General features: G+C 34.3%; 1 protein-coding gene across 4 annotated transcripts; it reads right to left on the bottom strand.

The window, feature by feature from the left end:
- Window positions 1–611: 611 nt before the first annotated feature.
- LOC100645329 (serine/threonine-protein phosphatase 2A 56 kDa regulatory subunit gamma isoform) lies at window positions 612–13,231 on the bottom strand. 4 transcript variants are annotated; one of them, XM_003397174.4, is made up of 9 exons: window positions 13,063–13,231; window positions 12,490–12,552; window positions 9,948–10,122; window positions 6,159–6,361; window positions 5,406–5,800; window positions 4,995–5,328; window positions 4,672–4,890; window positions 4,383–4,610; window positions 612–4,300 (listed from the first exon to the last, which is right to left on the bottom strand). In XM_003397174.4, the coding sequence occupies exons 1-9, from the start codon at window positions 13,090–13,092 to the stop codon at window positions 4,151–4,153; spliced, it is 1,797 nt and encodes a 598-aa protein (XP_003397222.1). In that variant the 5' UTR covers window positions 13,093–13,231; the 3' UTR covers window positions 612–4,150. The 4 variants fall into 4 exon arrangements, with proteins under 4 accessions (XP_003397222.1, XP_003397221.1, XP_012166583.1 ...); XM_003397173.4 differs by lacking the exon at window positions 13,063–13,231 and adding an exon at window positions 12,704–12,980; XM_012311193.3 differs by lacking the exons at window positions 9,948–10,122; window positions 12,490–12,552; window positions 13,063–13,231 and adding an exon at window positions 7,694–9,581.
- Between the last annotated feature and the right edge of the window lie 517 nt (window positions 13,232–13,748).

Here is a 13,748-nt window from a genome sequence, read left to right as displayed (position 1 = left end):
ATAAAATAATAAAGATCAATTATGCGGAAGGCAGAAAGACAGGTATGTAGACTGGTTGAATATTTTCATTGAAGTAGTTGAACATACGACGTAATAAATATATCTGAAAAGCAAAAGGTGAAATTTCTTTATTTCCTTTTCGAGGATTTCAAGGATTGAATATAAGAATAAAATAACAGGGACCTTGTACACGAACCGGTGTATACATTTTATTTCTTCTTATGTATACTTTCAAAGACCTTCGGATATTATTCAAAGAGTAAGCTGGACTGTAGAAATATTCTCGGCGACATCTGATAAAAAGTCATGTAAATTGAAACTTGGGATTGCCCTGTATCGTGGACGCAAGCTGTGGAATCCTGTGGTTTCTCCCAACACGTACTAACGAAAAAGGAAACAAAACTGCAGCTGGTCTGAGTGCAACGTTCAGGATGCCATGTAACCACAGTTTATAATCCGTGCACCGACGAATGCTCTCTGTCTCCAGTTTTAAAGCGAATTTATAACTGTACCACCGTAGAGAATGGTTTTTACTAAGAAAGGACAAAAATTTCAGGGATTATAAAGTTGTAGGATTTTAGAGAATTCACGGCTGCAAGAAAATCATACCGTTTCATTATAATGATTTATTTATTATAAAATTATGCTTCCAACAAATTGTAAGGAATATATGCATGCATGGAAACGAATCGATCGGACAGGCGATCATTAAAAAAATTTTGTTAATCGAACATTGATACACAGTCCTGTACGCGTTCCATCATAGATTCGTATCTTCAGTTTTGAAGCGAGTCACTGTACATATGGATCTCTTTATATTTTATAAACATTCCTTTCTTCCCTTCCTTTCTTTTTGCTTTCATTCTCCATCGAATAATAGTTCTCCCGAATATTTCGTAGAACTTTACGTAAGGAAGAACAGAGACGTTTCTACAAAACTCAAAAGCTGTCTACGATAGCGTGATTCCTCATTTTCTAAATTCAGAAAATCCTTGCTCCTCCTTACATAAAACATCTAAAATCATTCTTTCGCATAATAGGTTGTTTCTCTTTCTATCTAAAAAATACACGATTATTGGTTGATTTTCGTATCATAAAAAACGTATAAAACATTGCTGAAAATGAACCTTTAAACTCACTCGAGGTAACCCATACAGGAGTTACAAGAAAACGATCTACGTCGAATGAAATCAAATTTCATTTTCTCTCTTTCTCTCTCTCTCTCTCTCTCTCTCATTCTCTTTTTTTCTTCTTTATTTTCTCTCTCTCTCTCTCTCTCTCTCGTTTCTGTTTTATATTATTTAAACCTGGCACAATTTGCGGGAACGGAAGTCAGGAAAATTCGATAATACTCGACCAACGATGAGCCAGTAACAGTCTTCTTGAATATTTAAGCACGAGAAATTCGAATGGTCTTCTGATCCTACTATAAAATTCGTAAACTTCAAAGATGTATCGTAGATGATACAAGTGAAAGAATAGACGCAGTAAGAGACGAAACCTCGAAACATACATTACCGGAGGGACGCTTCTATCGAACAGTGTTATGTATTTATTCTTGTTCGCGATTGATTTCAACGATTGAGAAATACAATGTAATCCCGATAATCCACATTAGCGACTTCACTATCGGAAGCTAACAAAGAAAGAAAATAAGATGAAGAGATACGATGTCATCGAATATTACATCGATCGAATGCAATTTAATTACTTATTGTTCATCGAAAGGAGTATCATTGAAAATGCAAATCTATTCAAATAAAATAGTCTTACTAAAAATACTTTTATTATTAAATACTTGTTGCACAAGATACAGTGTGTTTTCAATTAGATTTATCGAGATTACACTGCACTTGATAATAAAAAGTATCGACAAGAATACTTATCGTTTAATGGTTTTCCGTAACAAAAACAGCCATTCTCATCCTGAAGGGGCGATTAAATAGTAAATAATTTTTCTTTTTTTATATTTATCTCATTTGGTTTTAATTTTCGTTATTTAATAATAAGTGCTAACCGTATTTCTATTCTCAACAAGTTCATTCCTTACAATGTTTAAACATAACAGCCTGCCAGCAGCGCAAAGACTAAAGATATTTCGCTTAGATCGTAATTCTTTTTTTTCTTTTTAAACTTCACTATTTTCATGGTATCGGAATCCCTATATCCAATAAACAAGAGTAACACGAGGAATTAGCCAAAAAGCCTTTAGTAAAGATGCTGAGGACGTAGCTGGACCACTGCTCAATGACCATCCTCGTTATTTTTTCCTCGACTCCTAAATTTGCTTCTATTCTTCGCATTTCTTTCTCTTTTTCTTTGCTTCTCTTACCAGCCACAAACTACTATATAACGTTTTACTTCTCTCTTTATTTTGTTAACCGCGAAACTGACGGAGCAATGACGCAACGTTTTGTATAAGCCTTCTTGAAAAAACTTGTGATGCAATCACACCATTTTGGTAACGTCACGTATAACTCGTTGCTTATTATTTCATTTTTTTTTTTTTATTTTCTTTTGTTCCAACGATTCTTAATTATAGGCCTCTGGTAGAGGCGATTCTTGCGAATGCGTTCCACAGGCATCTAGGCACGACAGATATAAAAGTAGTACATTCAGGAATATTCAGATTTATAACAATCAATATTCTAAAATAGTGCTATCACGTTCATCTAACTCTAAAACGACATTTTCATTTCTTTTTGCAATTTTTTTCGTTTTTCTTTCTTTTTTATTATTATTATTATTATTTGCCGCTAAATTACGAGCTGATAGCGTTGAAGCAACTATATACCACTTGTGTATCATTAAATGTCTGCCGTTTGCGCATCAGTGGAAACCTCGCTCAAAAGAGTAACGCCTCAAACTTGCATTCTAAAATTTGTTTTCTTATCTTTTTTTTTTTTACTATTGTTAATTATTACGACATCAAGCACGCGGTCATTCCTTCTGACCTTTCGAATTCGTATAAAACTTTTTTGTTTATTTAGAGTATATATACAAGATGTATATCACCGCAAGTGAACAAAAATTTATCAATTAATTCAAGAGGTGATTCTGAATAAAAAATATCATATAGAAGTAGTTAAAGCTTTGATGTGTCTTTAGAAGAATGTTTATCTCTGAAATATTTTATCAGAAATTGTTGTTTCATCACTTCGCTTAGTGATATTTGCATTTCATGCGCTTTTAATACATAAAAAAAATAAAAGAATTTGTTAACTCTTTTAGATAAAACTTTCTAGAAAAAATCCACTCCAAATCATTCCCAGAATCAACTTGTAAAATTTTGTCCACGTGTTGTGACTCACCCTGTATATATAGTGTTCGATAAACCATAAATTCCTATGATATGAAGGAAATCCCCCGCCAAAAGCAAGACAACCTGTTTTAAAACAATTACGAATGAATCTTAGTAAATAAATCGTTTGAGCTTTCAGTTCGACCATTAACTTCGTGTATGATCTAACCTGTATGCCAAGTATCTATTGAACATCGAGCACAGATAATTTAAGAATGTGAAGACGTACATATAAGTGTGAAAAACTGTCTTATTGTCAGCGATAGATTACTCCATACACAAGAAATCTACAATTTATAAAATACTCTGTGTATTATTTAATACACTTAGGACCCTTATTTATTAGTTTTCTTTTACATCTCATTTTTTTTTTCATTTCTTTGATAGCGAGTATGTAGTATTTTCATAAATCTCGCGATACCTTACGTAAATCAACTCGAAGAGTATATAGGAAGTTATCAGCAGTTTTCCTTCCTTTTTTTTTCTTTTTTTTTCTTTTTTTTTTTTATAGATTACTACGGACATGGATACATCTTCCGAATGTGCTGGGTGCAATGAGAGAAAGCTTTCTTTTCATTTACCGAGATACAAAGAAAAAGCTATTACATATACATATCTTGATACTTTTTGATACAAGAGGGAGGGTGGGGAAAGAGGAGAGAGATAATTATGACAATGTTGACTTCTCTAAAGGATCAAATTCTGTTGCAGACGGTTGTCGTCGAATGTTGTGACCGCTCGATTGATTCGATCCGACTCATCGCTGTTTCGTTTCTCTCTTCGAAAAAGCTAACTCCCAAAATCACTGCAGCAAAAGAGAGGATATATGGGAAGAGATTGCGGTAGAGACTAGCAATTGTTAGGATCCGGTGGCGTAACAAGATATTCGTCTGCGCGTTTGTGATCGGACAATGCCCGCATTGTGTACGTGTCTTGGGGTAAGTCGCTTTTCCTTCGCAAAAGTGGCTTTGTTTTATTGGAGTTGGTCATTTTTTTTGCCTATGGCAAAAAAGATTAATTTAGACTCCTGAATAAACAAACGATCAAGGACGAGAGAAAGATCGATTCCGATCTGTCATACCTCGTTCGCTTTCGCTTCTATCTTTTCCAATGTGAGCGGAGTCTGATCTGTATCACCGTCTTCGTCAGGTGGAGGGCTGTCTAATTGTTGTTGCAATATCGTGCCAGATGTTGTATTCGTAATACCTTTTAGAGCAGCATTGTAATTCGGATGTCTCATCGCTAATGCTTCAACGCGCATCCACGCTTCGTCCCTGTCTTTCATAAACTTCCTTTCTCTCTGTCGATCCTACGAATATTTCAATCAACATTATTCCTTCGTCCTTGTTTCGTAATAATTAAAAACGTACCTGATAATACTGTTGTGTACACTCGTCGAATACTTTCTGATTCATCTCCATGAATAGCTTCAATGCATTATAAATCAAGCCGTGAATAGTTTTGTTCCAATGATTTCGAGAATTTCTGTAGAATGCTGGATACATGATTGGTAGGATGATTGCATAGTTATCCGATATAAGGGACATTATGTATTCGTTGTTCCAGTAATACAGAGCTCTTTCAGCCACCTGATAAAAACACGATAAAATATGTTTTATAAATATTAATTCATATAATATCAAAAATTGTGATTTACATGATCTATCATTAATAAAAGGTATATTGACAATACCTGAAAGTGTGGAGATGATACACATTTCGCTAATTGTCTAAATAATGGGTCCATGACTTTTTGAAATTCCGCAGGTTCAATCACATCGAGAATTTCTTCTAGCTCATTCAAAAACATTACTTCTTTAGGGGAATGTGTTTTCGGCCAAAATTTTAGCAGGCTTCTAATAACAGGTTCAGTCAATGATGGATCCTTCTCCAGGAACTGAACCACGCAGTATGCTAATTGCGGATGATATACAGAGAGCGATTTGGCTTTGTGTAAAGGTAAAAGTACCTTTAATAGAAATATTTTGTGTTCTTCTTTTAATGGTAGTGCGAATCCATTGATTATACTAAACAAACAAACAATCGATAAACATATAGCATACTATAAAACAACTATCGTTTACAATGAAAAATTCAAAGTTACCTTCCCAAAATTTCAAGGAGTTCGGCAATTCCATTATGGTGTTCGGTTTCATATATAAATCGATAAAAAACATTATTTATTTGCTTCCTGATGTACGCTCTAAGTCCCAAAAACTTCCCATAAATCCTATGAAGCGTTGTCTTCAGGAAATCTCTTTCCCGAGGATCCTCCGAGTCAAATAGTTCCAAAAGTTGCAACACGAACTTCTGGTCTATGTAACGTCTAGCGATGGAGGGCTGGAAATCCTGAGACTCGAGCAATCGTAAGAAGAATTCGTAAACTAGTTGCAAGTGAGGCCAGGCTGCTTCCAATGTTGGCTCATCCTCTTCCGGATCGAACTCCGCTCCGTTCGGATTCGACGATGGTGGAAGAGTGCGAAACAGATTCACTGCAAACTGAAAAATTTTGAATTCTGAATTAGTAAAATCGCATACGAGTAATAGTTACAAAAAATATTTACACGTCACTGTATTTGTTATAACATTTGCATACTAAGTAATTGGACCCAAGTATATACATTACATTTCGCATTATATAATTACAAAAATTTAATATGTACTATTGAATTGTAATATTAAAAATGAAACGTAGGCCCTAACAATAAATTCATTAAAAAATAACAGTGCCACGTATATACGTGCCATATATTTTTTATGACCACTATAAATCCTTCTTTCATGAAACAATCTGTTAGCAATGGACTTACGGTCTTACTGGCAATGCATTAAGCAGTTCGGGTTAGGTCATGCTCACCATGTTCACCGCTTCAGGGTAGATCGCCTCCGTGATCACGTTTTTGTTCTTGGTGACATATTCGACCATCTCGTTGAGGGCAGTACGCTTCACCTCTTTCCATTTTAGATCCGAAAGAGGATCGGTCTCGAAGTCGAATAGCACACAACATTGCCGTAGTTTCTGGATGAACAATTCTTCTCTTTCGTTTCCTTGTTGAGTTTCTAAAGAAAAATATTAGATTTTTAATTATCTAGTGAGTTCATGGATTTTGTGTATTTACTAATATCTGATGAACACATTTCAGATTTCAGGTACATTGTATACTCACATAGACCTTAAGTTTTCCCTCTCTGAGGATACATACGCGCACACATGCGCACACTTGTCACTACGTCACTTACATATACAGGCATGTATACCTTGGATAGATCCATGGACTCTTTCTCTTGGACTCTCTCCCTCTTTCATACTTCTGTTTCCCCCCATAAATTCCTCTCCCTCCCTCTATACAAACAGACCCATGATACATACAAACATGCATACACACGATTTACATCAACCATGGACTCTCTCTCATGGACTCTTTCTATCCCTGTTATACCTTGTTTTCTCTCACACTCGTAAACTCTTATCTCAAACTTTCTCTCATACTAAGTACATTCCCCTTTCTCTCGCATTCTTGCATAGATTTCCATTCTTTTGCTCAATGAATTCCCACCTTTTCCACATTTCTTTTTCTCGTACATTCTCTCCCTTATCCTCTTAAACGCTCTCATGAAACTCCCTTTCTCAATTGTTTGCTACTTGTCTTGAACTTTTCGTAATTTCGTACGCCTGCCTCGTAAATTTATTCATTGTCTTTTTCATTAATAATTTCTCCCTCTTTGGAGATTCTTTCATAGATCCTATCCGTCTCTCTTGGACTCTTCCGTTTCTCACGTCTCACCTTATTTCATTGACCTATGTCTTTCTTTTTCTATAACACACTCGTATCCTCTCCTTCTTTATACTTTTCTAAATACACGAGTTCATACAATCGGAGAAAAAATAAGTGAACAGTTAGTGGAAATAGGTATCGATGAAGTTTTGCTAAATGCGATCTATTTACTCAAGAATGTAGACATTGCTTTTCTTTATTTACTATCTAATCTATATGCTATAAGAATATATAAACAATATATACAATATATGTATATGTACAATATAATATATACATACACATTTATATATCCATATATATAGAAAAACGTAGTTATAGGTCTGATGAGTGCAATATAGGCTGTGTATGATGTGAGAAAGGGAATGAAGAAATGTGTCGAAAATTAATTTGTGGGCCAAACTCCATCTTGTAACCGGCAGAAAAAATGACTAATAAATGTATTAATTAAAACGACATATAATAAGTAAAAGTTAAATATATAACACCAGTAGTAGTTTAATCAAACTTCATTGATACCCACTTCCACTATCTGTTCACTTATTTTTGTCCCTGACTGTATATTTTGACAATTACTGGAATTAAGACAAGAAGCAAACTTCAGAGGTTTCATTACCGATTAATAGGGGTCGTAACGGTTGATAATGCGAAGTGAAGTTGGTCAAGTAAGGTTTATTCGATTCTCGAGATAAAACAGTAGCCAAGGCGAGCCCCTGATGGAAGCTTGGACTTTTTGGCAGGCCACCAGTCGAAAAAGGAATATATCCATCCACGTGAACCATCTTATTGTCCAACAGTGTCTAACGTTCTCTGATATCGGTCACCGGAACTTGTCTCCTTTTCCCCGGCTCGGTTCACGGTAAATTACATCCCTATACGCACCGGTTTCCTTGTTCACATAACAATCTGTTGCTTCGACGTAACTGACCGTTCTTTCGGAGCAAGAACAAGTCACATCTCCATTCGTACGTCGATATTAATTCACGACGATTTCGTAAACGTTTCGTCACCTAACTTATCGGTTTGTAATGGACGCAGTGGAATCAAGGGAAAAGACGCGTTACGAATTCGAATAGAGAAAATACCGCTGCTATCAAAGGCCGTTTGAACGGGAAAGGACTGTTTATGTTAGAAAAGTAGGAATCGCGAATGACGCATGCGCGCATGCGTGAACCACCGCGCCTTACAATCGATACGTTCTGACGTAGCTGCTTTCGCAATCCTCTGCGACTGGGATTAAAAAAGCAAAAGTAACTTAATTAATTGTCTTTTTTGCATCACAATTATATCGATTTCAGTTTGATTTATAAATTAAAAAATATACTAATTTTTTAAACAGTCAATTGGAAAAAGTACGCAGTAGTACTTATCACTGTGTGTATGTACATACATGTATTAAAAAGTTACTGTTTCCATGATGGCAACGATGATACACATATTTGTTGATATCGTTTTCATGAATGAAAGCGAATTTAATTTTATAAAGTGTTCGCTATTAGAACGACGTTAAGGATTATTTGAATCCAGATATCATTTAAAATGCATCAAACAAACGGAAGTCTGTAGATTTCTGGTCGATACATCGATCACTTAAATGCTACCGTCCATACACCAATTTCCCCACGGATTTCTGTTCCATGGATAAAGTTCCCTATCTGATTGATAATGATCAAAGAATATTCGATATCCTTTCACTTTTTAACTCTCGTTCCTCCTACTTCCTCCGCTTCTTAAATATTCTATTCCTTTTTTCGCAATTAAATTTCGCTTTCATTCATGTTACTTATTCAAATATCTCGATTACGCGCCACAACATTTTTTTTAACTAAAGTTCTTCAAGATACCTCCGATCAGTCGGAAATGTAGGTCAGTTATACATTTCACGATGTATATTTCTAGATCAAAATCGTCTCTCACGAAAAATTTGAAAACTCCCTTAAGTCCCAGCAGGCGCATACAATGCACCGTGAAATTTTAAATTAGAATGGCAACATTAATCACTCTGATATCTTTTCACATTCGATTATTTTTTTATATATCGATGAGTACTCGAAGGTTTAGATATCGAAATCATTGAGACATTTCGATTTATCAAAACGGCAAAATGCACTGTAATTTAACTTACATAAAACATCAGTATATACCTATAAGCAACTACATACACTCCAATATACGCTCGGTGCATTCATTAAGTATATTGCGGTTTATTCCTGGCAAAGGATAATAATGATAAGGTTTATTGCTCCCACTTTGGCGACTTGTTACACTAATCAATCATTATATGGCAATCATTGCTGAAGAAAGCGGAATTGTTCGCTCAGAGAACATTGAAGGCATTAATAGATCTTGATGAATTTGTCGCAGGATGAAATTTCTAAGGAAATTGATCATAATTCGAGCTGAGAACTATTACGACTTTTTTTAAGTCGTTCCAAAAATCAAGTGTATTATAGTAATTATTAAACTGGGAAATTTTATGTAGTTTCATAGATCTATTAACGTAACTAAAGAAATAGTACCCATACAAAGACTTATTTCACCTATTAAATATTATAAAATGTAGTTCACTTTGAAGATCTTTTTATATTTTTGTATATTAGGAGTACCTATTTTGTACATTTTTACATTGTTTAATTTCCTATAAGTACATAGAAATCCGCAGTTTAATAATTATAAAAACTAATATTTTTGCAATTTATCTGGAAAAATCTTCTATTCTGAATATTTTTAATAATAATATTGTAATTAACAATAATTAAATATTAATAATTAAAATAGTTGTAATTTATTTTTTCTATAAATAGCTAGAAACTTTTTTACTTAATTTTTTATCAGATTTTCAAGTAACAAAATTTATTTCATAGACTTACCGGATAGAAGCGGCAACTTTTGAAGTTCACGATTTTTCGATATGTTAAATCTTGAGCTACTTTGCCGTTTATCTTTCTTTATCACAGGGCCTCCGGGTTGGTATTTGATTTTGTTGATCAACGTTGGTGGTGGCGGTGCGGCGGTTACCGGTGGTCCTCCTGCTACCTTATTCGTCTATGAGAGAATAGAAATAATTTTATAATAATAAAAACTTATGGATACAAAATTTTTTTATATAAAGATTTGTTAAAAGTCTTATAATGCAATGTAAAATTGCTGATACAATGTGTGCATGAAAATTACATATGTGAAACAACAAATAGTTTGACAATTTGACTATTAAGAGAGAGAATTCCTTGTCTAAATGTGCACTTGATCTATGTTTCAACAATGGAACAACTTTAAATAGAAATAGGTGCAACTTTTATTTGGTATAGTGACTTACATATCTTTTACAGTACTCATCAAAGTATAGTATGTTCTTTGAAAATGTTTTGTATCGCATAAAGAGATGTCATCAAGAGAAATTTCATCGTACTCCATTATATAATTCAGAAATGATAAACAAAAATTGTCTGCTAAAAGCAAATGTATATGTCAGTCTATGCGTAATCCTCATTACATTCAACACAATTGTTCCAACGTTGCATTAATGCCTGGCTTCCTTGAAAGAAGTTTTGTGGTTGATCTTGAAACCATTTATGCACTATTGGTCTTGACTCTTCGTCTGAGCTGTTGTCCATTTAGAGTATCCTCTAGTGGCCAAAAAAGATGACAATTACTTGTGAATGATTTTTAGGCAATTATATAGTACATAGTAACACTTTTATTAATATTTTGGATCTACTAATGTAAAATGAAAAAATTGAGATAGAGGTGCAAGAATGACTTCAACACCAATCACAAAACTTCTTCTTGAGGAACCTAGTTGATGGTGGTAGTCCTTGAGGAAGTGTATTCCATAACAATTAGGCATAAGTATATTCCCTCTTGGCTGTGTAAGATGAATTTTGATCTTTCTTGTTTCTATATTTGCTGTTAACATGCTACATTAAATCTTTCGCTCTGTTAAATATTTTTGTGATTGATTGAATATTCTTGAAAATACATGCATATATGTATATAATTTTGAAAGTTTCTACTTTGCTTTTTACCATTACAAAAATAAACAAATTTATTAAGACAAATTAAAAAATACACTAAAATACTAAAATTATCATCAATACATGATTAATAATTTATATGCTTTAAATAATAAATTATTATCATTATTGTAATAATTATTATTAATTACGAGATAAATTGTCGTTTATTATAATATAATTAATAATATTGTAATTGTAAAATAATATTGCATGCACAGAGCAAATTTATGAATCAAAGATGAAACAATTTTTCGTGTTTCAATACAATCAATTGATACTTAATCGATTATAAATTTTTTCGTTATCGGCAATCGATAATTGAATAGATGCGACGCACTTTAGTTTCTTAAGCAGTGGATTACGCAATATTTACATAAATATTTTATTTTCATAAATAATACCATGCTACTTCATAATATTATTTGTTATGATTCACGTGAGGTCAATTTTATCGTATTAACCATAAATATCATAAATTACATTCTTTAATCGATATACTGAAACCAATTATTTACATTGTAGAAATTAGAAGAAATTAGAAAAAATGTAATATGAAATACTTTTTATACCGACTAAATATACATACCAATCAGCGAATAAGATAAAAATTATATAAATATAATGCCAAACTCACAAGCTGAATTAATTTGCTATATATACAATAATGAACATATTACTCTTTACAGTTTATTAACATTGTTTAGCATATATTTAATTGCGCGGTAATTCCATGCTTGGAATTCGCTCCATTCATACCGTAAGTGATTGCACTCCACATAGATTGTACATTAATTATGTTCAGGAAGCGTGTTAGAAAATAACGCATTATTCCGCTTATCTTTGAAATCATAAATTATTTTAACGAGGAAAGCCACATATGCTCGCGTATAACGATATGATAAGAAACATAAGCCAAAGAAATATATATCAGTTAATTCGTAAAGCATCTTTCGTTTACATCGTTTTCTATTTATCAACTAAGTCCACGCTTAAGCGCCACCTGTGCCAAGCAACATTTTTTTCAATGAGAACTTTAAAATTGTTTTACGAAACGGTATTCGTGTAATACTCGCTAAATAAAAAAACAGTACTGAATAATTATATGGTAAAAGAAGCGTGTATTTTGAAATAAACGCATGTACACAGCTCAGCGAAGAGACATTTCAGGTGGCACACGATGTCGAAGATGGACACTGGATCGTTTTCAGAGGATAAATGATAAATGAAGTTTCTCAGAGAAATGACACGACACCAAATAACTTTAATAAACGAATCGGTGACGTGCGTAAAGATGAAAAGAAAAGATCCACGACAGAAAGAATTAACTATGACAGAAGTCGACTCGAATTGAATCGAGCCACATCAATAAGAACATAGAAGAACGATATAACCTCACCTCGTCACTGGTCTCGCCGTCCTTGCCGTTCTTTCCCTTGTCCTTGCCGATCTTCGTCGCATCCTGGAACAAAACGAGTTAATTGCACCGCTTTATACCAGCGTACAATGCCACGACAGCACCGATTCACATTCAAGACGCGATCCGCAAATAGACGAGAACTCGCACTTGCGATGTCACACAGAACGGAAACGCGAGAATTAGTTAAAAGTACCATTGTCAGGTTCTTGAAACGTTTGCTCGAGAAAAATGCGCCAGCGAAACGAATATCAAGAAATCAGAATCACGCTACACCCTTCGGTGTCTCGGCTACCGGGGTTGTTTCCCCGTACTCTCTTTACTCTCCCTTCTTTCTTTTCTCTCCTATCTCTGTCATCTTCTAACTATCTATATCTCTCTCATGCCCATAGACACATAGAGACTACGGACTACGGACTCCTTCTTTCTCTGAAGCGCGCGCGTGCCCGCGATCTCTCCTCGTCCAAGGAACACTGTTTTCACGTATGCGAGAGTACCAATCACATAAAAGACGATTAGAGGAGACAGGAGCGACATGCAGCATAATGAACGCACCTTTTCTTTTTTCGACTGCCGACTCGACATATTATCGATCAAAAATTAGGAGTACGCGTGATCGAGTCAAATGCGAGTTAGCAAAGTTCGAAAACACGTAGTAACACATCGATCAGCAGAAACCGAGCCGACACGAGACACTCAGAAGCGGCGGCCATTGGCTACGCTTAGCCATTGTACTTTCAGCCGGCGATTCGCGCCACTCACTGAGAACGCTTAAGCTTACTTTTCCCTAGTTCTTCCCTTCAGAAACTTCTTTTTATATGTTCCTTTTATCTCAGCAAGAGCATTCTCGCTGTTATTCGAATTATCCGCGTGTAACACGTGCTAATTAAATATTTCATGAATACCACGAGTTAACGTTACAGGGATCCGATAATTTGTAACGCGCCTCTGCTATGTTCTACGATAACACAGGTTATAGTATTATTAATATGTATACGATACACCATTGAAAGAATCATTATTACAAATCGCAATTTTGAACTTTATTATGTTGAGAATTGTTGAAATTGAAAGTGTGATTTTACAGGAAAATAAAAATTATTTCCATTGTCTCACCTGATAAATTGTAAAATTGTTATTCAAAGTATGAAATCCGAAATTTAATTGTACCGTTTTAAATGCATTCAAAATGATATGCGTGAAGTTGCTGCTGATATTTATAAACACAAAAATTGTGCGGC

Source organism: Bombus terrestris, chromosome 8 (assembly GCF_910591885.1).
Source record: "Bombus terrestris chromosome 8, iyBomTerr1.2, whole genome shotgun sequence".
NCBI lineage: Eukaryota > Metazoa > Arthropoda > Insecta > Hymenoptera > Apidae > Bombus > Bombus terrestris.
This window is presented reverse-complemented; position numbering and strand designations above follow the sequence as displayed.